We start from the raw sequence: 24,417 nt of genomic DNA, 5'->3' as shown, positions 1-24,417 counted from the left end.
TTACAGTATATTTCACTTAACTGGATGCTTTTTAGAAACACCATCTAGAGCTGGGCGATATAGCAAAATATTGTATCGTCAACGAATGATGCCCCGCCAGAGGAGGTGATTTACATGTTGATTTCTGGGTGTTGTAAACATTGCTGTGTAAGTTCCCGACCGTGCCCCTTGACAGAGTAATTCCGTACAGCATGCTTATACCACCCACCCATCCACCATCCATCCACCATCCATCCATCCATCCATCCATCCATCCATCCACATATTTTCCAACCGCTTATCGCAGTTTCCGTCATGCCTTCATTCGAATGAATTAAGACTCACTTCCCACACATTTCCTTACAGCGCTCCATCTCGGCACCTCTCGGTAAACTCCGGAAGACAGTGGCGAGGGGGGAGAGGCGACTCTGCGTAATGAGTAAGGCGGACCGACCGCTCATTGGTCGGCGAACGGAGTTCGGTCCCGGGCTGTATCACGTAAACATCCCTTCAGCGAGTGCAGGAAGGCAGTTTGTGTCATATCTGTCTGAAATTTAATGTGTGGGGGAAGGACATTCAGGTAATCGGTGAGAAAGGTGGGATATCCTGTTTAATTTGTCTTGTTTTGGCCGCTTTAGATACTTTCTCAGCGTCCAGATGTCTCGTGACCTGTCGGCTAAACTAGCGCTGTAAGCATACAGCTACCTGGATAAAAGCCGGGTTTTAAACCACGTAGTCGCGCCTCTCCATTAGATCAGTCGGGATAGGAAAACTCGGCGTTCCCGCTGACTGAGCGGGGTGACCTGTAGCTGTAGTTCAACCGCTCGTTGGGCTCAGCCCCCCAGGCCCCACGCCACGCCTCGGCATTTCGTCACGACGCAAGACTGTGGAGACTGCACCGTACGGGGCTCGGGGATAGCTCAGTGCGAGCTGGGGCTCGATCGCGTCGCAGAGCTGGCCGGGCGCTTGGTGTAGAAAGTCGGGCATTCTGGTGGCCGGCTGCTCGGCTGCTGTGCTTCGGAATAACCCGTCTTCGTTGTCGTTCGGTCTCTGAATGCCGGTGCTCCCTCCTCGGCTCTGGTAAGCCTCCGCTGCTTCGCTCTTTTATCCAGAGTGAGAAAATCAGCGTCTCGCTGTTGATTACTGGTTCTAGTGACATCAACTAGTTTGTTTATTGGTTATTCTGGTTAATGCGTGGGGTAGAAACCCTAGATCGTAGTGTGACAGTGTGTGATATAGATACGGGAGTATCAAGTGATCGAGGAAACGTAGAAACTGAAACCCTCCGTTTAAACGCTTCGTTGGGAATTATTTTGGTCGCCATTTGTCAGATGATTAATTACCTTGAATAGGATGTATTATGGATTATTATTATTATTCTGGTAGTGTTGTTCTTGCGTGTCACGGCGAATTGTGTGGCTGCGGACTCAGAAGCAAAATTGCTGCCTTTTGCATCTCATTTTTTTCAAACGCTATAAACTTCTAGGTCTAGCAGATGCATTTTTGCATTACAGCAACAAAGCTCAGCTCCTGTCTTTAGAGCTCCATTTATGAAGCTGTTGCAGGAAGCACTTAAAAACACTGGTCATTTGCTGATGCTGCTCCTCAGCGCCGCATTGCTTATACGGCTCGTGCGAAAGTAAATGTATTCCAAATGTGTTGCCGGAGCGTCGCCTGAATTCAGATGAAGGCTATATTCAAGTGACTTTCCTTGTCTTGTGTGTCTCCCCTCCCCTCCCTTCTCCACTCCTCTCCTCGCACAGCATCGCATCTATGACCTCCTTCTCAGACTGGATCGAGTATGTACCCCCCTGCGAGAAAAGACTTTGTCTCCCTAACCGTCCCTGAGCAGGACAGGGGCAGTTACAACAACAGCAAGCAGTGGCGTAGGCAGTCCTGTTGGAGGGTGAGTGAGTTTGCCCCTTTTTGTGGCCAATAGCCTGTTATCTGATCTGAACACCTGCCTCAATTGTTTCCGCCGGACGCATCCTGAGTTATTCTGTTGAAGGATCTATAGTAAGCTTCCAACAAATTCCGATGCTAGTAATGATTGTGATGATGTCATAATCAGATTGTTATATCTTAAATCCCTGTCATTAACTTTGTGTTTGTAGTTTATTAGTTAATACCAATAGTGCAGCAGGTTGTACTATCGAATCCCACTCCAGGCTCTCTATGTGTATGTCCCATGACCATCTTCGCAAGTGGTAGGAGGATGGTTGGGGATTTAGTTTAGCTTTTGTTGAGGTTAAATGAATGATTTTGTTAGTAGCTTTCTTTTTCCGTTGGCCGTGCTCGGTCAGCGAGTGCATGACGACTCTCGTCACACGACACTACGCAGAAAGGCCACAAGAACGCAATGTATGTCCAAAGCCTTGTGTATGTCACAGCTGCAACGCTGTGTGTCGTAACCCGCCTGTCACAGGCAGCCGAGAGCTCTTGTTGCATCTTTTATCCTGTGTTCCCTGGATGGGATACTATGCAATGGCAGGACACACATGTTTACATGATGGGGGCAATTTAATGACACAAAGTAGCCTGTCAAAGCATTTAGACTGCAGAACCAATCTGCATTTACATGCATGACACAGGAGGAGTATGAAAACTCCACATACAGAGTGTAGGTGTGATTCTAACTCCCAGCCTGGAGGTGTGAGCCTACAGCGCTACCCACTGAGCCACAGTGGCACTCAGAGTAAAATCATTGTAAATAAGGTGGTATAATTTAGTTGTCCTTCACTGCTGTTTTTCTCCCTGGTATTTTCGGTTTAATATATGTAGCTTCTCTTGATTTCTGCTTAAAGTCTGAAAAGGCCTCGTGTTTGTGGGATATGTCAAGGAAGTATCCATAATGACTTTTGCCGCATTCCGCAGTCCTGTCAGATGTTTGACGAGCTAGGAGGATCTGGCGGTGTTGCTGCAGTCGCTGATGGTTTTTGTGTGTGTGTGTGTGTGTGTGTGTGTGTGTCTGTCTGTCTACATGCTAGAAATGGAAGCAACTTTCCAGGCTACAGCGCAGTCTTATTCTCTTCCTGCTGGTGCTGCTGCTGGTGTGCGCCATCGCCACATACCCCACCCTGCTGGAGCACTGGGGAGGTAATGGTTGTTCACCTACATGAAGTGCATGTAGTTCCCTTCTGAGAGAGTCGCCTCAGAGAAAATACACAACCAGCTCAGTAATTGGTGGCACTCGGTATAGTATAAATAAATGATATATCAAATAAACTATACAGATAATGGTTCAAATAATGACTAAAGCACAATTATTGAGTGGCACTTTTTTTCTCACTAAAAAAACAATTCAAAACAGAATATCTAAAATCAAACGAAGAGGCCTCTCATGGAATTCTACTCTTTTTAATTGGGTGCTTTTCAGTATTTTGTTTCCCTGAGGTATAAATATGAGGCCGCATGACTGTAAAATCCCTGTCATTTAATGCCGTGCGAATACCAAAGAGCTCTCAACTGAAATGAGATGGTCAGGTCTGGTAACGGATATTTTAAAATATATAAACAGTTGTAAATGCCACAAAGCAGGGAAATACTCAGAACGTCTGGGACAGCTGCAGATTTGGCATGAAGAAAATACATGTGTCTGCTAACACCATAAGGTGAAGAAGAATCCAAGGATCAGGGTTTCAGAACTACCCAGTTTAGTGGAATCATGGGGTTATCGAGTTTCTCAACCAGCCCCATGTCAACAGACACTTTGGGAAGGTTGCACAAAAGAGGCCTTCTCTGAGCCTTACCCACTAATTTCAGCGCCATGACTTCGCCGGGCATCATGGGAACTACAATTTGAATTGTAGTTTTAACGAGAGCGAACTCATTGGCGATGCGCAGTGTCTGCGTGTTTGGTATCAAAAGTAGACTGCGTACAAGAGAAAGCACCCAACAGACGCAGGAAAATATGGAGGTGCATCATTAATATGTTAGGGGTGTTCCGTTGTTAATGCTTAAGGGCATAATGAATTCTACTAAGTATAAGAATATTTTAGCCTAAAACCTGTTTTCCTGTGCCCAGAGATTGAGACTTGGCTGTACGTTGACCTAGTAACACAAATCGGTACAGAAATAAATGATTTGCAAAGGACTCCCCAGAAGCACAAATTGCATAATACCAAGGATGATGAAGATCCCTCAGTTTGTGCTCTATAGTGTACAGGAGAAGGGTCAGTGCAGTTGTCCTCGCTGATTATTAAATGGATGGGTGCCAATAATTTTGAAGCCTATGTTTTGCAGAAAAAAATGCAACACTCATTGGGAAAAAGTGTTAAAAGTATATTGCTTCTCTGTGTACTTGAGTAGAACAGTTTAATTATTATCACTGTCATTTATTTTATGCAATCATGCATTTATTTTCATGAAGGCTATTAATTTGTTCACTAACTGCATGGGATTTATAAATTTAGTTCTTGACATTAAGTTAAGACAACTGAATAATGTTCTCTGATGTTTTTAATGTCTGTTGCGTAGGTGAAGGGGGGCAGTTACTGAATTGTGTGTGTATGTATGTGTTCAGGTCCTTTTGGGGAAGCTAGTAAGAAGGAGTGGCAGAAAGACGACGACAGCCCCCTGAAAAATGTGTTGCCAGGGGCCCCTCCAGGTGCCGGCCAACAGGACGGCCCCCTGCCTGATAAGCAAAATGCCCCCATCCTGCCTGAACCCCCCCCTGTGGTTAGTCCAGCCTCGTCGCTAGTCCTCTGCACTGTACCTCTGCAATATTGCAAGACGTTACTCGCATAGACTTTCCTGCACAGCAGCCTACAATTTACACACGCCCTCAGAATTCTGTTGTCTCAACGTTTCTCTCCCAAAGCAGAAAAAAGCAGTCAATAGACGGGGACCCCCCAGCTTACAGAACTATTCTCGGAAGAAAAAAGAAAACGTGTCCGACTCCCAGGTAGACGAGAAGCAGGACCCGGTGGTGAGGAATAGGGACCAGGTGGAGGGAGAGAAGCCAGTTATCAGGTTAGATTGAACATGCAGTTTCTATTCTGTGCTATAAGACACTTGATAGGTTTTTTGTTTGTTTTTTTTACGGAATCCTCGGGGGCATCTGTAAATACCCATATGGGCCACAACTGAAAAATTTATATAGATCGTATAATGTCCGAGTGCTTTATGAATACCCTTTGAGAGGGGGAGGTAAGCTGGAGGTCTTTGTAAGAGCCTTAAGCCCTTTTCCCAGTCAAAGTTGGTGTATGCTTGAATATGCTTGAAGCAGTCCTGTAATTCCCGAAACACACAGATGCCGTGTCTACTGTTGTATGTCTGTGTAGCTGGCGAGGGGCTATGATTGAGGCAGAGCAAGCAACTGAACCCCAGCCCTCCGCCAAGGAGAAAGAGAGGGCAGATGGGAAGGAGCACGTTGAGCTGGCAAGGCCGGTAAACGCGGGGAACCAGGGGCCAGGTCTGTGTGCTCTACCATTACTGCCTATATGTATGTGAGAAAGGTAGATGGATAAAAAATACATGATAATCCTTTGCCCTTTTTAATTAGTCAGTAGTGTTCTGGGTCATTGGTTCCCGAGGCTCTCAAATCCATACGCGAATGCTTTTCGTGTGCGTGTCGCTTCAGGAGGTACGACAGGCCGCCTTGAAGCCGTGAGAGAGGCCTTCAGACACGCCTGGAAGGGCTACAAGGAGTTCGCTTGGGGTCATGATGAGCTGAAGCCCATCTCCAAGTCATACGGGGAGTGGTTTGGACTGGGCCTGACTCTGATTGATGCTCTGGACACCATGTGGATCCTGGGCTTAAAAGAAGGTAACTCCTGAGTACTGATCTACACTTGCTTATCATAGCAGTAAATAAGATGTATGTTACATTTACTATGGTGGGATTTGATTAAAGTATTTATGTTTATTCTCACTTTGGTACACTGGATTTGTGTTCCATTTAAGAATTTGAAGAGGCTAAAACTTGGATAGCCACAGAACTGTCTTTCGACAAGAATGTGGATGTCAACCTGTTTGAGAGCACCATTCGGATCATGGGAGGCCTGCTCAGCACCTACCACCTGACTGGTGACGGCATGTTCTTGGAGAAAGCCGTGAGTCTCCCCTCAATCCGTACTTCAAGCCTTGATGCGGAATTGTTCAGTAAGGAAGGTTGATGAGATGACCATCTCAGAATTCTCTTCTACTTCCTACAGAAGGACTTAGGGTCCCGGTTGATGCCTGCCTTTAACACCGCTTCCAAGATCCCATTCTCGGATGTGAACATTGGCAAGGGCACGGCACACGCACCTCGCTGGACGTCGGACAGCACGGTGGCCGAGGTGACCAGCATTCAGCTGGAATTCCGCGAGCTGAGCCGGCTGACCCAGGACCAGCATTACCAGGTAAATGTGCTTAGTGTTCCATTGAATACTCGGTATTCGCTGGAAGCCAGAAACGCCCTGACGTCTATATGCAGATAGATCATTTTGCATTCACCGGTGTTCTGCCTGATCCTGCATCCGCCGGAGGCTGAATGTACAGACGATAGGCTGGAGGCTTCAGCCTCTTTAGGCTTCCCTGAACCTCTGTGCCTCACCTTCTCCTGGCTAGAAAGTGGTGAACGAAGTGATGAAGCTGGTGCACAAGCTGGACGGCAAGCAGGATGGTCTGGTGCCAATGTTCATCAACACCAACAGCGGGCAGTTCACGCATCTGGGTGTGTTCACGTTGGGTGCGCGTGCCGACAGCTACTACGAATACCTGCTTAAGCAGTGGATCCAGGGAGGCAAGAAGGAGACTGAGTGAGTGAACTGAGCGTAGAGCGCCCCCTTTCTTTCTCATGGTATCACTGCCACTGTTTGTCTCATGCCACCTGCATTAATTAGTCTCCACTTGGGCTTCTTTTTAAGATGGATTCGTTACTTTTGGCTTTATTGTCTTTTAACGTCCCCTTTTAATAAGACTTTTCTGTAGCTGGTACAGTTTTTGTGTCTGTTAAAATAAAAGGATTAAGTCCAGGATTATCCTAAATGTTTACTGTAATCTGCTATAATTTAACATTAATCCACTTTTAATTGTATTTGACTGAATTTAGAAAACAATGTAGCTAACTGAATATCCATGAGGTTGTTCTTTGCATATAAAGGTGTGATACCATTTAGATTGCTAATGTGTCTGGCTGCCGTGTTAGCTTGCTGTGGTCTCTGTGGAATAGAGTCAGGTTCCACGCAATCTAGTGAGAACAGTAATCCTGTATATCAATACAGCGCATTCATGTTTGTATAAAACAAGTGGTGGCAGCTGTAAGCATTAGGATTCGGTCACAGCTGGAGACTCGCGCTTCCCTGTGCAGATGTGAGGTGCTCCCACCTCGTGAATAATGGATAAAGTAAAAGCCAGAAACAAGTTGAATCTGGGCTTGGATGTACACATCTGGTTCAGGGCTCCATCTCTGCTAGAAGCACATACCACACTTAGCACTTCAGACAGATGAATAGTCCTGGTTAATTCCTGGAATAGACATACAGTAGAGGTGTCAGATTAACTCGATATGACCCTGAACTGGAGAAAGGTGGAAGAATAACTGCTATGGGGGAGGGGAGGGGGTTAGCATCCGGGCATTTCCCATAATGCACTTTGTGTGTGTGCGTGTGTGTGTGTGCGTGCGTGTGTGTGTGTGCTCTCAGGCTGCTGGAAGATTACGTGCAGGCAGTGGAAGGCGTGAAGAAGAACCTGCTTAGGAAGTCCTCTCCCCGGAGCCTCACCTTCGTAGGAGAGCTGTCCCATGGCCACTTCAGCCCCAAAATGGTCAGTGTGAGCGTGGCTAAGGTAGCCGCTCTGCGTCGGGAGATTGGCAGGCAGCTGGCAGTTCGGCTAAGAAAACCTCTCCGCGTTTTACGGGATGGGATACAGCAAAGAACATCAGTGTGACAATAACAGCTTGGGCTACTTTATATTTATAGTGCTCTCAGAAAGGAGGTCTGTGCCCAGCCTTATCCCAGAAGTCAGCTACCTTATTCTTCCAGTTATTGTGCAGCAGCAATCAGCTACACTGTCTATCTCGAAACCAGGTTCATTTGTGTTTGCGTTCAGATGGTTTGCATAGAATAGAATAGTGATACTTTGTATAGTCACATAGATACGTTGTTACATAGTGGCTCAGCTCATTGAGAGTTGGTTCAGGATGCAGGTCGTCTCCAGGTTATGAACAAGATCCATTCCCTAAGTCTGTCTAAGTCATATTTGTAGGTAGGTCAGGGAAAAAAATAATATGGTGCGTAATAATAATAATAATTTATTATATAGTAAAAATGAAAGTAGCTATATGTGGTACTCTACTGTGCTGCTGAAGCAGCACAATGTTTTCATGAGTGTCGTTAAGTAGTGTGTGCATTCGTTATTGTTTAACCCAAATTTTTCAGATAGGATTTATGGCAGCATGTTCGTAAGTGCGAGTTGTCCAAGTCAGACATTAACTTGAGGACTGTCTGTATTAAAATCAAGCCCTTCTGAAACGCATCTTTTCATAAAGCATGCTCTGCATGGATTATGTTTTTCATCCCTTAAGTGAACGCTTCAGTGAGCTTTCCGCGCATTTAATATGCATTTCAGAAATAAATGTGCACCCTCTGTAATATGGCCTGTTTTCAGTCGTCGGTGTGTCATTACGGCTCGGAAATGCGTCTTTCAGATCGGAAACCGTGCTCTTGGTTGCGGGCAGTGATTTGCAGTAATCTTTGTAGGCAATGGCGATAGCCTGGGACCGAATGAGCACATAACTGAAGCTGTAGCTTTTCGTGCAAATAAACAGCCCATATGTGGCAGGGGGGCCTCCTGCATGTTCTGGGAAGTGGCCCTGTGAGGTGATGCTGCAGGGGAAGGAAGAGGGGGAGCTGGGGGAGAACGTGCTGCAGGCCATCTGCAGTCCCACACTGGCGGTTTGGCGCTAGCCGAGCGTGTCCAGTGAGCTTGCAGCTCCCAGATTTGCGAAACCTTTTTAATTTTACTTTAATCAGCTGCCGTTTTTCCGCACAGCCAAATTATTTTAGCCCCTCTGTCATTGGAGATGCTGCTTCCTGCTCTGAGCATGACGTGGGAACAGCTCTGGGTAATCCAGGTGTAAACAACAGGCAGTTACACCAGATGCCTCCGGAAGAAATGCTTGCAGAACCAAAACGAAAATTTGCAAGTTGAATTGAAAAGAAGCTTTATGGCAGGAAATGCAATATACACTTCTAATAACTTCTGTGGTCTAACATGTAGAATCGATAGATTATAATTGGGCTTTTGGTAGCGGCAGAATAGCTGCTGTTATCTCACAGAACATGCCTTCCTCCTCCCTCAGGACCACCTGGTCTGCTTCCTGCCAGGAACGCTGGCTCTCGGTGCCCACAACGGTCTGCCCAAGGAGCACATGGAGCTGGCCAAGCAGCTGATGGAAACCTGCTACCAGATGTATGCCCAGATGGAGACAGGCCTGAGCCCCGAGATCGTCCACTTCAACATGCCGCCCCACGAAGGCCAGGATGTTGACGTGAAGGTGATGGGGGACTCGGCTCGGCTGCAGGGGCGCCTTTACATGTAGGCCGTGTCTTTGGCTGCCCCCTCACCATCTGTGATCCCCCCCACAGCCCGCAGACAGACACAACCTCCTACGGCCAGAGACGGTGGAGAGCCTCTTCTACCTCTACAGGTTCACCCAGGATAAGAAGTACCAGAACTGGGGCTGGGAGATCTTCAAGAACTTTAACAAGTACACCAGGGTGAGTGGGCAGAAGGGCTCCTTCCAGCAGGCACACCCCCACACACACTAACAGCTTTAACTTGCATTGAAGTAATATTTTCTTAAATTTCCTTCAGATATAACAAAATGATTGAATTACAGCAGTTCCTGATCGTGTTGATATATTTGGTAATTATGAGGAGAAGCGGAATAGTCTTTATTTGCTAAACTTTCTTCGTCAGGCCTGAGCAGGTCTGTGTACTCCAGTTACCAAGGTGGATTTGCGTGTTGGTGTCTGCCAGCACTGTGATATTATCATATCCTGGCTAATAACTCCCCTCTGCCCTCCAGGTCCCCTCTGGGGGCTTTACCTCCATTAACAACGTGCGAGATCCTCAGTACCCTAACCCCAGAGACAAGATGGAGAGCTTCTTCCTGGGCGAGACCCTCAAGTACTTCTACCTGCTCTTCTCAGACGACCCAAATCTGATCAGTCTGGACAAGTACGTTTTTAACACAGAGGCACACCCCCTGCCTATCTGGCCGTCCGCTGCGTGACCGGCGCAGGCCGGGACCGGACACGGGACGCACACAGGGCAGGCCTCAGGGTTTCCATTCTGAGAAGCGTTCTCAGAAGTTCTTTATGGACACCTTAACACGTTGCTTATGGTCAACATGAAAGCCTGTGTTTAGAATCCAGATTTTTATAATGGAAAACAGTGTCAGAATTATACACAGGTTATTTCAGCATGTCAAGGGCTTGGGGAGGGGGCGGGCAATATATTTTTAATACGTGTTCTGCAAATAACCTATAAAACAGAAATGGTTGGTGGAGTCATATTGCAGTGTGGCTCTGATCGGCAATGTGTTAAAATGGCCAGTAATGATTCTGTGTGATGAAAGGCTGCATTTTCTTTTTGTTTTGTGTTTGTTTTTTTTTGTGATGGGACACAGGGGATGAATAGAAGGGGGGGTTAAAAATGAAAAACAAGAAAAGCTGATATCTGAGCCAGGGTGTAAGTGACCCCATGGATAAATACTGCCATGTTGACTCTAGAGTACAAAACCCCTTCCAGTCTGATTCCAAAGTGAATTATGCATTTTTATATATATTTTTAAAATATATAATAAATTTAAATCCTTCCACAATCCCTTCTGTCATTCCTAGAACCATTATTATAATAAATTATATATGGATGTCTGCAATGATATTTGAAGTTTATTTGTTAGTAGGGATGCACCGGTATTGATACTAATATCAGTATCATATCTGATACCATGCTCATGTTGTCATGACAACGTGCCGATGCCTTTAACTCAGCGATCCATTGTTTTCTACAGAGACTAAAAAACTGACGATCACCCCTCCCTCTCCACCCCCTGAGTGGCAAGTCTAAAACGGGCTGTTTAGTGGATTGTCTGTATATTGTTTTGTTCAAGCTTTAGCAAAACAAAAAATTAAGTGCCCCACATGGTGCTGTGGTGGGGGGGGGGTTTCAATATTATTGTTCATCCTAACATTTTTTTGTTAAAATGATGCATTTTTTTTTTACATCAAACAGCCCTAATTGGTATTGGTATGGGTAACTACCATAAAGCGAGTATCGGTACTCATACTCGGTCAAATAATCGGTATCGGTGCATCCCTATTTGTTACTATGTCAGTATGAAGGCTTCTACTGCATCAAGTACCACAGTGTGGTGATGAGAAGATGCAGAACTTAATTTTGTTGTGTTGACAATTTTAATTGTTGTTGATTTTCTGTGTGTGTGGTTAAGGGAGTGGGGGGGGGGGAGACACTTTTTTTTTTTTTTTTGCAGAGACTTGTGACTTGAGCGGGTCTGTGGTGCATTTAGGGAGATGCTTGTGGCTGGTATTTACTTAGAAACAGGTCTGTAGTACGTAGCAGTACGGTCACACCTGCAGGACAGCAAGGCAGACAGCTCTGTGAGTAGACTGCAGAGAAAATCTAGAATGAAAAGGAAAAGTACGGGATGTACCTAAATGTGATCTCAGCCATTGTTCCTGTACATATATACATATTTTAATTGTACAGATGATTGACGGGGTACGTTTTATGGTCTTCTGGGAATTTTTATTTTTTCGGTCTAGCAATTGAAACACCCTGTTAGTATAGCCAAAGTAGTTAACTGAGTCTGTTTGTTTGTGTATTATTTTCTTTAGATGAATCGATACCAGAGGGCAGAAAACTGCTGGTTATTCAGGGTATGGTGAGGGGTGCCAATGGCGAGTTTTTAGTAGCTCAGAGGGAGGCCGTGAGCTTTTAACGCAAAATCGTGTCCGCTGCCTCGCGCCGCATGTGTACCGCACTGATCATTTATTTTCCCGATCTTAGTGGCTGTGTTTGACGTAATAGTGGCTTTATAGTGTGGTTTTGTCACAGTGAGAAAACTGCGCGTTCATGTTCCCGTAGAGCGCTTTATCGTTTTACCTTTTTTTTTTTTTTTTTTTTTTTTAAAAAAAGCTTTTGATGTAGGAGGACTTAAACATACATAGTCTTCTTTTTTTAGTGGTGATATTTTGATTTGTGCTTAAGTTGTGATTGTTGAGCGCAAGTGAAAATTCCACTTAATTTAATGCTTTTATCAGACACTCAGATGGGTCATGTTATGTAAGTAGCAAGGATGAAGAATTTGCTTTTGCAAATAAGTGCTGAGGTTTTTGATTATCAAGGAACAGAGCCATACTGGTTCTTGGTAGCCGAGAGCAATATTATAGAGTGGTCGTCTGCAGTAACTGGTTTTACTGCATTAGTAGTGGAGCTTCACTCTTATCTGTGCCTTCGAATCAGTGGTATGTACAGTGTCTCTGTATGCAGTCCGCTTGGCTGTGACTCTGTTTTCCTGCAAGTGCATATAGTTTGGATCTATATTTTGGTTTATATGTACATGATTGTTTCTTTTTTCTCTTGTTAAAATATTTGGAGCAGGACTATATTTGTATTATAGCTTAATTTCCATGGTTGAATGCTTGGAATAATGTCTGAAATTCACAAGAAATTGGTTTGTCGTTAACATTTCTTCCTCGATTTAAATCCAGATCAGCTTTGAAAATGCTGCGGGGATTTAACAGTTTACTCTAAATGTGCCCGTACAAGTCACTGGAATTTCATATGAAATGACTTTGCACTAATTACAGTTCCTGAAGTATCACCTCTTCTGTACAGGGTTACTGATATCAAGTCATCGGTGGCAATGCATCCATGCTTTTGTATCTTTTTAATAAATGCATGGGATTAAAAGAATTTGTTTAAATGTTTAAAACAATATGATCCATAACAATGACCAGAATTTTAAATTTACTCCAAAAACCAAAGACATTCCTGATGCTTTCCAAAGACGACTCATGTTCAACCTACATGTCGTGAAATTGACCTTAAGAAATAGCAGTGGTCAGTAGACCATATAGAAACTTCATTCAGCGTTGCCCCAGATGTCACGTCTACCCAATGTCAGTCCACTGACAAACTGATCAAGTTTTCTGCATTGCCACGCATACAACAAAGCTCACTGTAATCCATACCAGACTTCCATCCCTGAATTTTTTATCTGTACATAGGCAAAGGTTTTGTGAACCAAGAATCAAAACTTTTTTGAAAAAGACTATTGATTTTATTGCATTTGTACAAACGTTGGCATTAAATTTTTACGAAAGGTTAATAAAATTGTAGTTCATAAATTTGAATGTATACACCTGTGTGTTGTCATTTCGAGGTACATTTTCAGAGTGTTTCATTTTCCTCCATTTTCACCCAATGGGCAATTATTTCAGACTCCTTCCTGCGGGCCTCAGTGACTGATAAGGGGTCAGCTGCATTCGACCCTCTACAAAAGAATGGACAAAACCAACTTGAATGTTTATTGTGTAGACCACTGCACTGCACATGTGCGCGTTCAAGCTTGAAAAGGAGTGTAATTTTTTCCCAAAGTTAACGAACTACATTTTTCAGTACAATCAAAAATGATTGTAATTAGCTTAAATGTTTTAGGCTTAAGATTTGCATCTTTAGCTTCTTTTCTTCACGTTATACACGGGATACATCTACACTGAACGCCTACCTTAAATCTAAATGATGTGCCCCTTCAGGGATGTTGATTGCAATGAGTGATGGGCTCAGCGACTTTCGTACCTAAACAAACAAAATCACACGCTAATTCCACCTTCTGTTCCTGTTATGAATCACTTCATTTCAGTCATTTCACTAATTTAGTAAGTCTGCCTTTATTATAAAACAGGAATGTTTCTAGAAGTTTTGTAGTTTTCTGTGGCATTCTAGCCCAGGAAATCTTACCTTCAAAATTCTAAAATAAAAAAAAAAAAAAAAACACACTTACCCCTCCATTTGCCCATGGATCGAGGTTGCCATTGGAGAAAATTATATTGCTAGCCGTGGAAAGATCTGCAGAGTATCACAGAAGCACTGTAATTCAAAGACCACAAAGTTCTTTCAAAGCACTGCTTCAGAAGTGAAGAGGCGATCCGACCATAACTCTCACCGTCCCCCCAGAACTGGGCTTTGAGCCAGCCTGGTCGCGGCACCACGCTCCACTTCTTTGTGCAGTAACTCTCCCGGTCTTGCTCTGTAAAGGGCAGCGGCGGGAACATGTCCGTGACGTTGTTGCTCTCAAAGCACAACTCGATCTCCGTGCAGGCCTTCAACACAAACCCAGAAAGTTCACTTTTATCTAGCAAACCGTTATGCATTAATAATGGTCAAAAACTGAACAACATGGCTGATATGGAAGAACTTGCCTGGTAGTCCCAGGCGAGACTGTTAGGTCCAAGGCCACAACCGGTGGGATCAGCACACTCTACATAAACGTTGTAGATGTCATAACACTGGAGCTCTCCTGTGGAGTTGTACACTATACCTGTGAAAAAATCATTAATAGGTCAGTAGAAGCAAAGTAAGAATTAATCACCTACTGAGCAACCAGTGACAACCTAAACGTTTGAGCTGACTGCTCATGGGAAATTTACATACACAAAAGTGCTCTGATGGCAGAAATAAAATTGACTGATTATCTCGAATCAATCAGATTGTAGAGGAGGTGGGTCCAAACAACTAGAGGAGGCAGGATCAGCCAATCAGATGTCTTGGTCCCGCCACGAGTCGCTTAGACCCACCACCTGTACAATCTAATTGGTTCTCTCTCTTTCTATTTTCCATTTTGCCCTGAAAACATTTTGGTATCAGTAAAACTCCCATGACCCAACTGATTCCCATCTGGACTTAGAACCTCCACATCGACTGAAAATTTTGAAAAATCGAATCCCTTTTTTTACGCGGTAGTTTGTCTTAATGTGAGACATAATGTCGAATTTCTTCATCACAAATAAACAACAGAACCAGAAACTTTGCAGAAAGAATTGGCATTATAAAACATGCATCTTTAAGAAATACTTGACCCTTTAATGTAATGGTACTTTGACCTTCGGGCCATTGAAGAAGCCTTGGTTTGTAACCCTATATCTGAGTCACCTGTTAGTATTCAACAGGAACAGGAAAACATGAAACAATAGAAATAAGAAACAGAAGAAAATGGAAAAATAACCGCTCTAGTATCTGAAGATTGTATTGGTTTGTTTCAGTGTTTCCCCAATTATGGGGCCCTTCACAAAGATAAGGCTTCCGTAGCTTCTGAAGCCAAGGACACCTTCCAGTATTTTTCCAGAAGAGTCTGTTTTGGCTTAAACCTAACAAACCTGATGGCGCCATTTGAAAAACAACTAGTGACTCCATATCAAAGGTCGCAAAGTGTGCAGAAGACCGGCCACAAGTAAGAGAGAAAAGCACAGTGCAGAACTGAAGGCAGTTTAACAGCATGCTGGTAGGAATATGTGATCAAACATTATAGACGATAGTGACATCAGCATCCCAATCCCGCATAAAAATTAAGTCACATAATTTAGATAAAAACAATTCTCTGAGCCAACAGATATGAGAGTGATATAAAGGTCCTCATGACCACAGGCACAAGGCAGGATGAGCTCAGAATGAATTATACAGAATCTGTGTGGGCGCGTTTATATCCTGTTACACTCCACATTAGCCTAAGCTATAGGATTCGCAGCTCCACACAAAGCGCCGATCCACGGCTATCAGAGGGACACCAGCCCGAACGTGCATTCAGAGAAAATACTTCTCGAATGGATCATAAAAGTATTCAATAATGCCCCAGCGGTTTGACAAGCTTCCAGCTTCCATTAGAACACAATCCTGATTTATTTACTTAGCTAAATGCAATATTAATAATGCTGTATACTTCAGTTTTTATTATGCTTGATACTTTTAATGTTAAAAACTGCATTCCAGTATTCAACTAACCACACTGGCTATAGTCAAAGCAGCAGAAGCAGCTCAGTTTAATGCAACACATTTACACAGAAAAAATTCACAATTCAGATTTCAGTTCAGCAGCCATTTTACAGTAATACCAGTGCTTACTTCAGTTGCCACTTGCGTATCTAGGTTACCGGTCCATGTACGTTCTCTTGGATCTGGCACAAGCTATATTCTGTAGTGAGACTATATTAAACATCAACCAGCACCTTTGCTCCAATCTCCAGACGCCGAGGTTAGGCTTTCTTCCTCCCAGATCAGGAGAATGCAGCAGTAGGTGCTTGTGGAAGCCAGCCCTGACGTGCATCACTCTATCCAAAGGAGTCGGCCTTCCCTCTCTTCACGGTACAGTGACACCTACTGTCCACTGGGCATCTAAGCAGCTGAGCTAATGCCATTTTCCTGTGATTATTTACTCTCACTCTATACGGAGAGGGGCCAACAGCCCACCTACTTGAGGTGTGTGATAGTTGCCATGGTCACTCAGATAATGGGGACCTTCGAGCTTGTGGGAGTTTTATTTACACAATAATGTTCTGAGAACGGAAAATAATTGGTTCAGAGAGATAACCAATCAGATTGTAGAGGAGGTGGATCCAAGCAACTATTAGAGGCAGGAACAAGACATCTAATTGGTCGATCCTGCATCCTTGAGTTGCTTGGACCCCCCTCCTCCACAATCCGATTGATTCAGAGATATAGCCAGTGACAACCTAAATGTTTGAGTGGAGTGCTCATGGGAATTTTACCTACAAAAAAGAACTCCGTTGGCACAAAGAAAAATGACTGGTTATCTCTCTGAACCAATCAGATGTCTTAGTCCCCCTGCATCTAGTTGCTTAGACCCACCTCCTCTACAATCTGATTAGTTATTTCTCTGAACCAATCATTTTTTGTTCTGCCCTCAGAACATTTTTTGTGTAAGTAAAGCTCCCACAAGCGTAGTTTGATGATTACGCTTATAGCCATTATGAGCTGCTACAGGGGAGAAATCAGTAGTCAGGTCCACCACCTACAGCCATAGTCAACCACCCGGGGACCATCCACCCGGGATTCCTGACATTGCAGGCAACACAGGCCACCTTCTAGAAACCTTTTGCACACTTTCAACAGATGCCTTGATTTACAGCAATACAGTGTTAATACATATTCAGAAGCTGCAAACGTCACACAGCCGTGTGCTGTCTAACAGAGGAACAATGCTCCATGAACATCCTCAAAAACAAAATACAGGAAGAGCCCTTACATTTCACCCTGACACTTTCCCTCCCCAAGCGGAATCCTGACTTTCTGCCAGCTCATAGCAGGGTTTCGCTAATGAAAAAGTGCTGAAAACCTTTACATCCCCCTGCCCTGCTTGAGACGCCAGATAGCAGCAAAACCCTAATGCTCACTCAGTATCACCACAGCATGGCTGCATAGTAAGAGAAACAGCAACGATAACCCTAAAACCTAATAAAGGTCTCAAGGGGCCAGCTGACCACCTATTTTCCCCTCATTATGCTTTAACTGAAACACGCTTCATTTAGCTGGCATATTTAGAACTGGGACACGGCTCTTCGTTAACCTGGATACCTTTAAAACAAGGCTTCAGAGAAATAAACCACTATACACGTTATATAAAAATATTCAATACTAAATAAATACTCTCTGGAATGGTCTATTCTGTGCAAAGGTCTTACATAAAGTCAAGCTACTCTCCAACTAGCATCATATTTTAAATATACTGCTCAGTGATTCTTTACAAGCAAAGTCTCATGAAGTAATATCTAAGCTGTTTTAGTTACGGTCTCAGAGGAGACCGCTGATAAGTTATCCAATTTAAGACACAGGAACGAGTTCAGATTAGCAAAAAGCCCAGCAGCTGATCAAGGGACCAGACTCAAAGCCCCACCGGAACTAAAATGCCCTGCATAACCAGCAGGGGGCCCCCTGCAAGTGGGCACAACATCTCCTGCCACTTGTGCACCACTGTCCTTATGCCTTCACACTATCAAGACAAACAGTGTAGATGCTGCATGGCCAAGAAAAAGCTTGCTCTCTCACCTCTTTATACTGGGAGGGCGTTACAGCTATCAGGCCCAGCATTTTAAGTGACTCCCAAACCTCAGTCACTCATCCCTAGTATTTGTTTTGCTTAAACACACATCACTTACCCACAGTTTCTCTTAGGGCAGACAATAAATTCAGTCCATTTAGCATAGTATGACAGGCCACCTAGAGAAACAAAGGAGAGCATGCACACGTAAAGGGCTCACAGAGTTCGGCATCTTTGAACCAACACAAGTCCCGCCACTTCTTGTGCACTACCTTGACTGGGTTAGCAGGCATTCGGCTCATGAAATGGGTGCTGTAGGGGTAGTCAAGCATAGCCATGACAGTAAAGGCATTACGCAGGAAGCCCTTAAGCTGATGAATGTCTTGCCTGGATTCTGGGGTTTTGCAGAGATTAAAAGATGACTGGATACGTCTATAATCTGCAAAGAAAGAGGACTTCATTGTAGAATACAAAGCTGTGGTATTGAGTTCCAGGAACCCTGGCAGAAAACACCCCGTATATTTAAAGAACACTTAAAGTGCTATAATGCAGCTATAATGAAGATTACCTTCACGCTGAGCGAGGACTTCAAGCTGTGAAAAGGCTCCCCTAACTGCAACACTGCAGGAAAGATTGTAGTTTTCAAAGTCCTAAATCGAAGGAGGGCTGTGTTATGCTGATTACTGAGCTAGACGTATTAAAGAACTTAACATTACAAAGACCTTCCCCCAGTAATGAGAACTTACTGCAGTCACATCCTGGAAGAACTGCCTTGAATCCCCCATTCCAGCTGTAGATAAGATGGGGGCACTGGCAGCCAGAGCTCCCGTTACAATATTTGGGTACCTCAGTCTCATGTAGACACTCAGCATACCTCCATAACTGATGGGGAAAACAGGAAACAAATACATCTTACCCATTCATCACACTCACCAAGAAAAAACTGACTAAAATGACAACATTCAGCTCCAAAACAAGTTGCTGTACCTTCCGCCGAAAACAATGACTGGGCACTTTGTGGCGCCGAGTTCCCTTTTGAGCTCTGTGATCATAATAGCATAATCTGCCAGCGCCTGTTCCACAGTCAGCAGTCCAATCTCTGGGATTTTGAAAGAATTGTTGCCAAAGGGGAGCGACTTGCCATAATATCTCTGCAAGACGAGACAGCACATCGCGGTATTATGCTACAGGGTTTCATTAAACTGCTTCTAAGTCGTATAGCATTACCTTCCATAACAAGAAACTTAAGCAGAAGGAAGAAAGATGCATGTTTGGATTCAGATTTCATGGTCTGCACTGCACATTAAAGAGACACTGCACCCATCATCTATGTTAATTTTTAACCCAGACTCCCCATATGACAGGATGTCACGAGTTGTAGTAAAGTGTCCCATCACATGACCTTACATGCTCAGCAAATATCACCAATGCATCCTGCTGTGCTGCCAGTTCAGTTATAAATCCAGAATTCATAGCAAAATCCCAAATGTCTCCCTCGTTTCCAGTGTAGAAAAAAATAGGTCCGACGCCTTTCTTCCAGTACTGATCTAAAGACACAAAAACCAGAGAGATCAGAAATCTTTTTTTTAGCAAAAGGTTCTTAAAAACGTGCTAGCTCAAGCTACATATCTGCAAAAAAAAGAAAAAAGGATTTCTTTCAATGCAGGCAATTAACAACAGACGCTAACTAAAGTCCTAAGCGGTTTCTGTGCACTAGCTCTGCTTCTGGGATGTATTTTAATATAACACATATTGTAGACTCAAGGCATGACAATCCAAATATAATACGATTTACCTGTAATTAAATATCTCTGGTCGTAGGTGCCGTTGCCCATACTGTTGAAGTTGAAGTGATCTATCATTTGAGAGAAATATTTCTCTTTGAATTGGGGTGCCGAAGGGTCACCATTGCTCTTCCAACGAGCCTGTAAATAATAGAAAGCTATGGTGATCAAACAAGTCTTTATTGTGGTAATACGTAATTATATAACCAATAAGCTAGGTTGGATATTGGTCGTGTTTTAATCTAAAGTAATGAAAGCTAATATAAACAGAACGACAAGAGTGATTTATTTTGGTCAAATTAAATGTTGCACAACAATACTTAAGAGGGACACGCTATCATGTACAACACAACTAATTATTTAACTACTGACTACAGGCTTCCTTACCTTTTTGATTAACCTTTCTGCTGACACATCTCGGTCTTTTTCGGGTTCGTTTAGTTTAATTCCAAAATTATTTTTTTCAAAGGAACTGATCTGAAACCCACTGCGCGGAAGTCCATGGCTTCTATTTAAACTAAAAAATAGTATGAAAAAGATCAAAAGCAGCCGGGCAGACATGTCAAACATCAGTGGAGAACTTCCTCAGTGGGTCATGTGAAAAGTCGCCATGTGACAATGATCGTCTGTATTTACAATGTTTCGTGACGTTTTACAGTGCGACGTTCGTGTTTACAATGCACGGACGCTGTCGCGTCATTTTTGCGTAAGAATACGGGAGCTGAATTTCCTCAACGATGTATCAGCGTTATCTTTCACTACAGGATCAAGTCAACCGTGGATTTGAGTCGCGCATGCGCTAACGATATGAGTCAACCATTTAAGTATTAAACTATTTAAGTAATAAAGTACTTAAGAACATTTTCTAAACGCGCTCCCTTACCAGTTGTAGACAGTTAAGGCCCATCTCATGCATTTGAGTACATGTTTATTGAATGGATGATTACCTTTAAATCGTCTGCCTTGACACTGCCAAAGCCCCTCATAAGAAGTGCACATATACGTTTTTTCGTATTTAGCTTGCTTCTACTTAGTTTTCAGTTTTTGTTATTTTTTAGTTGATTTGTATCTGGCTTTCATTGCTGCCGCATGCGCAACTCTAATCCATGGTTGACTCAGATCCTGTGCTGTCATGGGCTGTGTCCCAGTTCAGGTGCTGCATCCTTTGAAGGTTGCATTCAGACTGAATTCATCACAGCGGTGTCACACGGCTGTCCCATTTCGAATGGCCCTTCAAGTGCAGTCTAGAAATGTGTCCTTTTGCCAAGTTGTGAAGGATCCACCCCATGGATCGTTTGCAGCCTAACATATTCCAAGATTCATTGCGCAGAAGTAAAGTGGGTGTGTCCTGGCTAGACAATAGGAGCAGCACTTCATGACTCAAGGGTAAATCCGGGAACAGCTGGTGATGCAAATAGGAAATTATCTGTAGGTCAGACCATCGTATTCGAAGGATACAACCCCAGAATTCGGACACAACTATTGATAACTGTCACACATCTGGCGTGACACTCACGCTTTCAGACTCTCACACTCACGCAAGAAATCTTGCAGCAAGTCTATATTATTTCATTATAAACCTATAAAATTAGCTACATCAAAACCGTAGAGGTAGTTTGAAAACCCTACAGACTATATACAAGGTAATAAAACTGTTACATGCATACTGTATAACTGCGTGTGCAGACTTGCCTGGAATAGAAAATCTCACATCAGCCGGCTGACCAATTAATATGTCTGTCTTCTCTTTTAATGCTTTGAGATTTGCCTTTCCCCCCATGCAACTGTTATCTGAAAACTTCATTGTGTTTCCCAAATACATGTCAGATTAAAACATAAAGCTTGAAAAACTTTAAGTGTTGTTATGATTGGTAACCAATAATCTGTATCTTAGTGCTGCTGTTGCTGTTATACTGTAACTTCTTATTAAAAAGTGTCAATATTTGCATGGTAACTGCATGCCTGGTTGTTAAACCCAGGGCTGGATTGACCATATGGCATTTTCTTAGTGATCCCTGGTTAAACCATTAACGTTGGACTTTAAACGTATAATAAGTGAATCAATAACAGGAATATATGGACTTTAAGAATAATTTTTATGGTCAGTTATTTACATGCAGTGAGACCATGGCCTACTTATGTGCATTTGAAAATGGAAAACTTGGGATTGCATTATATAAAATACACTCATTTCCTTAAAGGAAAACATCAGAAATTGATCTCAGGTGCTGGACCTATTTTGCAGAGAACCTGGGGAGCTGTGGATGGAATCCAAAGAAACTGCTCATGAGTAGTTTTTCGATTTAAAGGTAAATCGATCACAATTAAAGAACCAACGAAATCAAAGTAGATGGAAGAAGAGAGAGACGGAGAAGCTACAGTAAAATCAGAAAAGATAAAGATTCTGTCAGAAGTTCTACACTGTGAATTCCAGAAGGCTGCAATGAAAAACAACGACCTATTAATTGAAAAATAAAATAAACTTGGAAAAACTGTTTTCGGAAGTTTCGTGAGAGTAAAGTAGGCCTTAAGTAGGTTTGGTGAGGGACGTCACTGAAGGAATCTATGACCGAGGGAACAAAGATCAAGCAGAAAGGCAAGGAATTCACAGCAGATCTATACAGCAGAGACATTTCAGTCTCAAGGAGCAGGATATCTACAGTATTAGTACCCAGGGTAGAAAGAGCTATGGGAGGCTGCAGAGCATTTTCTTATAAAGCTCTTCTGCTGTGGAATAGTCCTCCAGTGGATGTGTGAAATTCAGACTCACTCTCAAAGTCCAAACTAAAAACACACCTGTTTAGTCTAGCTTACAGGAACTCTAGCTAACTGCTCTCTCCCAATTAGACCTATAGTATGAGGTGTAGAGCTGGGTGGGGATCGGTGCCATTGGCTTTGGATGAACTGAACTGTCAGTGCTGTCACTCTAGCTTTACACTCCCTTGTGGAATTGCAGTGCTGATGTTTCAGGGACTCCCCATGCCTGCGTTCCCACCTGCCTCTCCCTCCTACTCCTGCTGCTGTAGCCACATCTGCTGGAGCTTACATACTGCACTCACCTAACTTACGCACTGCCTCTGGTCTCCCCTACTTTGGCTAATTACACATTTTATTTCCGCACTCCTCCTGGGCTGTGCTGCCTGGAGACCACAAATTCATGTCCTGCCTGCCCTGCTACCTGCCACTACCTGTGGCATCTCTCTGGTCTGCTCGCCCTTCTGCCTGTGACGTGTCTCCTGGATGCCCTGCTGCTGTACCACTGTCCATCCTGCCACCTGAGCAGCACCAGGACCTGCCTGCCATCACCTGCCTGCCATCACCTGTCTGCCCCCCGCTTTGAGACTCAAATGATAAAAATGGGACAGTGTAAAATGTAACTTTATCCTGTTGCCCCTCTGCCGGCCCCTGGAGGGGGGGCTCCCCCTTTGAGTCTGGTACTTCCCAAGGTTTATTCCTTCTAGGGAGTTTTTCCTTGCCACTGTCACCTTTGGCTTGCTTTCTGAGAGCTTTGGGTGAGGATAACGTAAAGCAGTTCGAGAGAATGTAATGTCGTGAAAATGTAATATGAAAAAAAAGAAAACATTAACAATGACGGTATGTTTAATAAACTCAGATACATGGCAGACCATGCAGCAGTGGAGGAGGTCAGATTATTTCAGAAATCACTGCTAAAAAGTATGGCCACAGGGTATAAGACATCCAAACATAAATTTTGGAAGCAACTGAGGAAGAATCAGTAAAAGTGCTGACCAGATTACACCAACAAATTTGCAAAATAACTCAATGGCATACATATTGGAAGGGATTTGAATAGCGGAATGTTCCCAGGAAAACAGGGGTACCAGAGCATGTCATTGTCAATGTGAAGAATCTCTGCATTGGACAAGAAGTCACGGTCAGTGTGGAATATGAAGAAGCTGGTTAAGGAGTTATACAAGGTTGCATGCTGTCATTGTATGTATTGAACTAGTACACAATGCGTATGTTTGGAGAGGGTGAGCTGGAAGAGGCACTAATAAGGAAAGTTACAGATCAAAAGACTGATGTCGATAAATGTGAAGAAAACAAATGTTATGGAGCAAGATTGGTGTTGATGAATATATAGTTTATAGACATCTTTTGACTATTTCAAACAATTATGAACAATAAAACACTTAGTGGTCAAGAAATATGCCACAGACTGACACTTGTGCTCTAATGAAAGAACAAAATTGTGGAGAATATGGAATATCCTATGTCTATGTATGTATGTGAAAGCTACATAAAGAAAGAGGATAGAGAAGGTACTGGCACCTTTGAACTCTAATGCTGGCCCTGACTTCTAAGAATACCATGAACCGTCATGAAAACAAATGAGTGGACCCTTGACTACATCAGGCCTAAATTTTCCCTTGAAGCACGAAGATCAAACTAAACATCATTAGAGGCATAATGCGAAAAGACCCAGTGCAAAGAATATCAGAATGTTTAGAATATAAAACAGGAAGATGATGACCAGCAAGTCTTCACAACAATGAACATGCCATTTGAAAGCCTGGTGACCCAGAAAGGAGATGGAACATTCTGTAGGAATGTCACCTCTATTGT

General features: G+C 43.4%; 2 protein-coding genes across 6 annotated transcripts; one reads left to right on the top strand and one right to left on the bottom strand.

Moving 5' to 3' along the window:
* Positions 1-428: 428 nt before the first annotated feature.
* man1b1b (mannosidase, alpha, class 1B, member 1b) lies at positions 429-13,349 on the top strand. 4 transcript variants are annotated; one of them, XM_048987655.1, is made up of 14 exons: positions 429-559; positions 1,743-1,885; positions 2,967-3,075; positions 4,502-4,656; positions 4,799-4,950; positions 5,262-5,392; positions 5,561-5,746; positions 5,884-6,032; positions 6,135-6,323; positions 6,532-6,722; positions 7,608-7,728; positions 9,266-9,460; positions 9,552-9,683; positions 9,995-13,349. In XM_048987655.1, exons 2-14 carry the CDS (start codon positions 1,781-1,783, stop codon positions 10,199-10,201), a joined length of 2,022 nt encoding a protein of 673 aa, XP_048843612.1. In that variant the 5' UTR covers positions 429-559; positions 1,743-1,780; the 3' UTR covers positions 10,202-13,349. The 4 variants fall into 4 exon arrangements, with proteins under 4 accessions (XP_048843612.1, XP_048843623.1, XP_048843594.1 ...); XM_048987666.1 differs by having other exon boundaries at positions 435-575; positions 4,802-4,950; XM_048987637.1 differs by having other exon boundaries at positions 435-575.
* Positions 13,254-21,133, bottom strand: dpp7 (dipeptidyl-peptidase 7). Of its 2 annotated transcripts, XM_048987679.1 has the most exons (13): positions 20,218-21,132; positions 19,842-19,971; positions 19,454-19,593; positions 19,034-19,197; positions 18,793-18,928; positions 18,615-18,696; positions 18,319-18,485; positions 18,165-18,225; positions 14,418-14,536; positions 14,162-14,318; positions 14,000-14,064; positions 13,724-13,794; positions 13,254-13,489 (listed from the first exon to the last, which is right to left on the bottom strand). In XM_048987679.1, the coding sequence occupies exons 1-13, from the start codon at positions 20,398-20,400 to the stop codon at positions 13,387-13,389; spliced, it is 1,578 nt and encodes a 525-aa protein (XP_048843636.1). In that variant the 5' UTR covers positions 20,401-21,132; the 3' UTR covers positions 13,254-13,386. The 2 variants fall into 2 exon arrangements, 1 of the variants encoding a protein (XP_048843636.1); XR_007384175.1 differs by lacking the exon at positions 13,254-13,489 and having other exon boundaries at positions 13,780-13,794; positions 14,000-14,085; positions 20,218-21,133.
* Positions 21,134-24,417: the final 3,284 nt, after the last annotated feature.

Source organism: Brienomyrus brachyistius, chromosome 2 (assembly GCF_023856365.1).
Source record: "Brienomyrus brachyistius isolate T26 chromosome 2, BBRACH_0.4, whole genome shotgun sequence".
NCBI classification, from domain to species: domain Eukaryota; kingdom Metazoa; phylum Chordata; class Actinopteri; order Osteoglossiformes; family Mormyridae; genus Brienomyrus; species Brienomyrus brachyistius.
This window is presented reverse-complemented; position numbering and strand designations above follow the sequence as displayed.

Bases quoted from the DNA above. Each gene is read 5' to 3' on its own strand.
- man1b1b (XM_048987655.1), top strand. From the start codon at position 1,781: ATGTACCCCCCTGCGAGAAAAGACTTTGTCTCCCTAACCGTCCCTGAG. The intron at 5,747-5,883 runs GTAACTCCTGAG...GTTCCATTTAAG, and splicing joins GATCCTGGGCTTAAAAGAAG to AATTTGAAGAGGCTAAAACT. The intron at 9,684-9,994 runs GTGAGTGGGCAG...TCTGCCCTCCAG, and splicing joins ACTTTAACAAGTACACCAGG to GTCCCCTCTGGGGGCTTTAC.
- dpp7 (XM_048987679.1), bottom strand. From the start codon at position 20,400: ATGTTTGACATGTCTGCCCGGCTGCTTTTGATCTTTTTCATACTATTT. The intron at 14,537-18,164 runs GTAAGTGATGTG...ATTTTTTCACAG, and splicing joins TGCCCTAAGAGAAACTGTGG to GTATAGTGTACAACTCCACA. The intron at 14,319-14,417 runs GCAAGTTCTTCC...TTTGTGTTGAAG, and splicing joins GTCTCGCCTGGGACTACCAG to GCCTGCACGGAGATCGAGTT.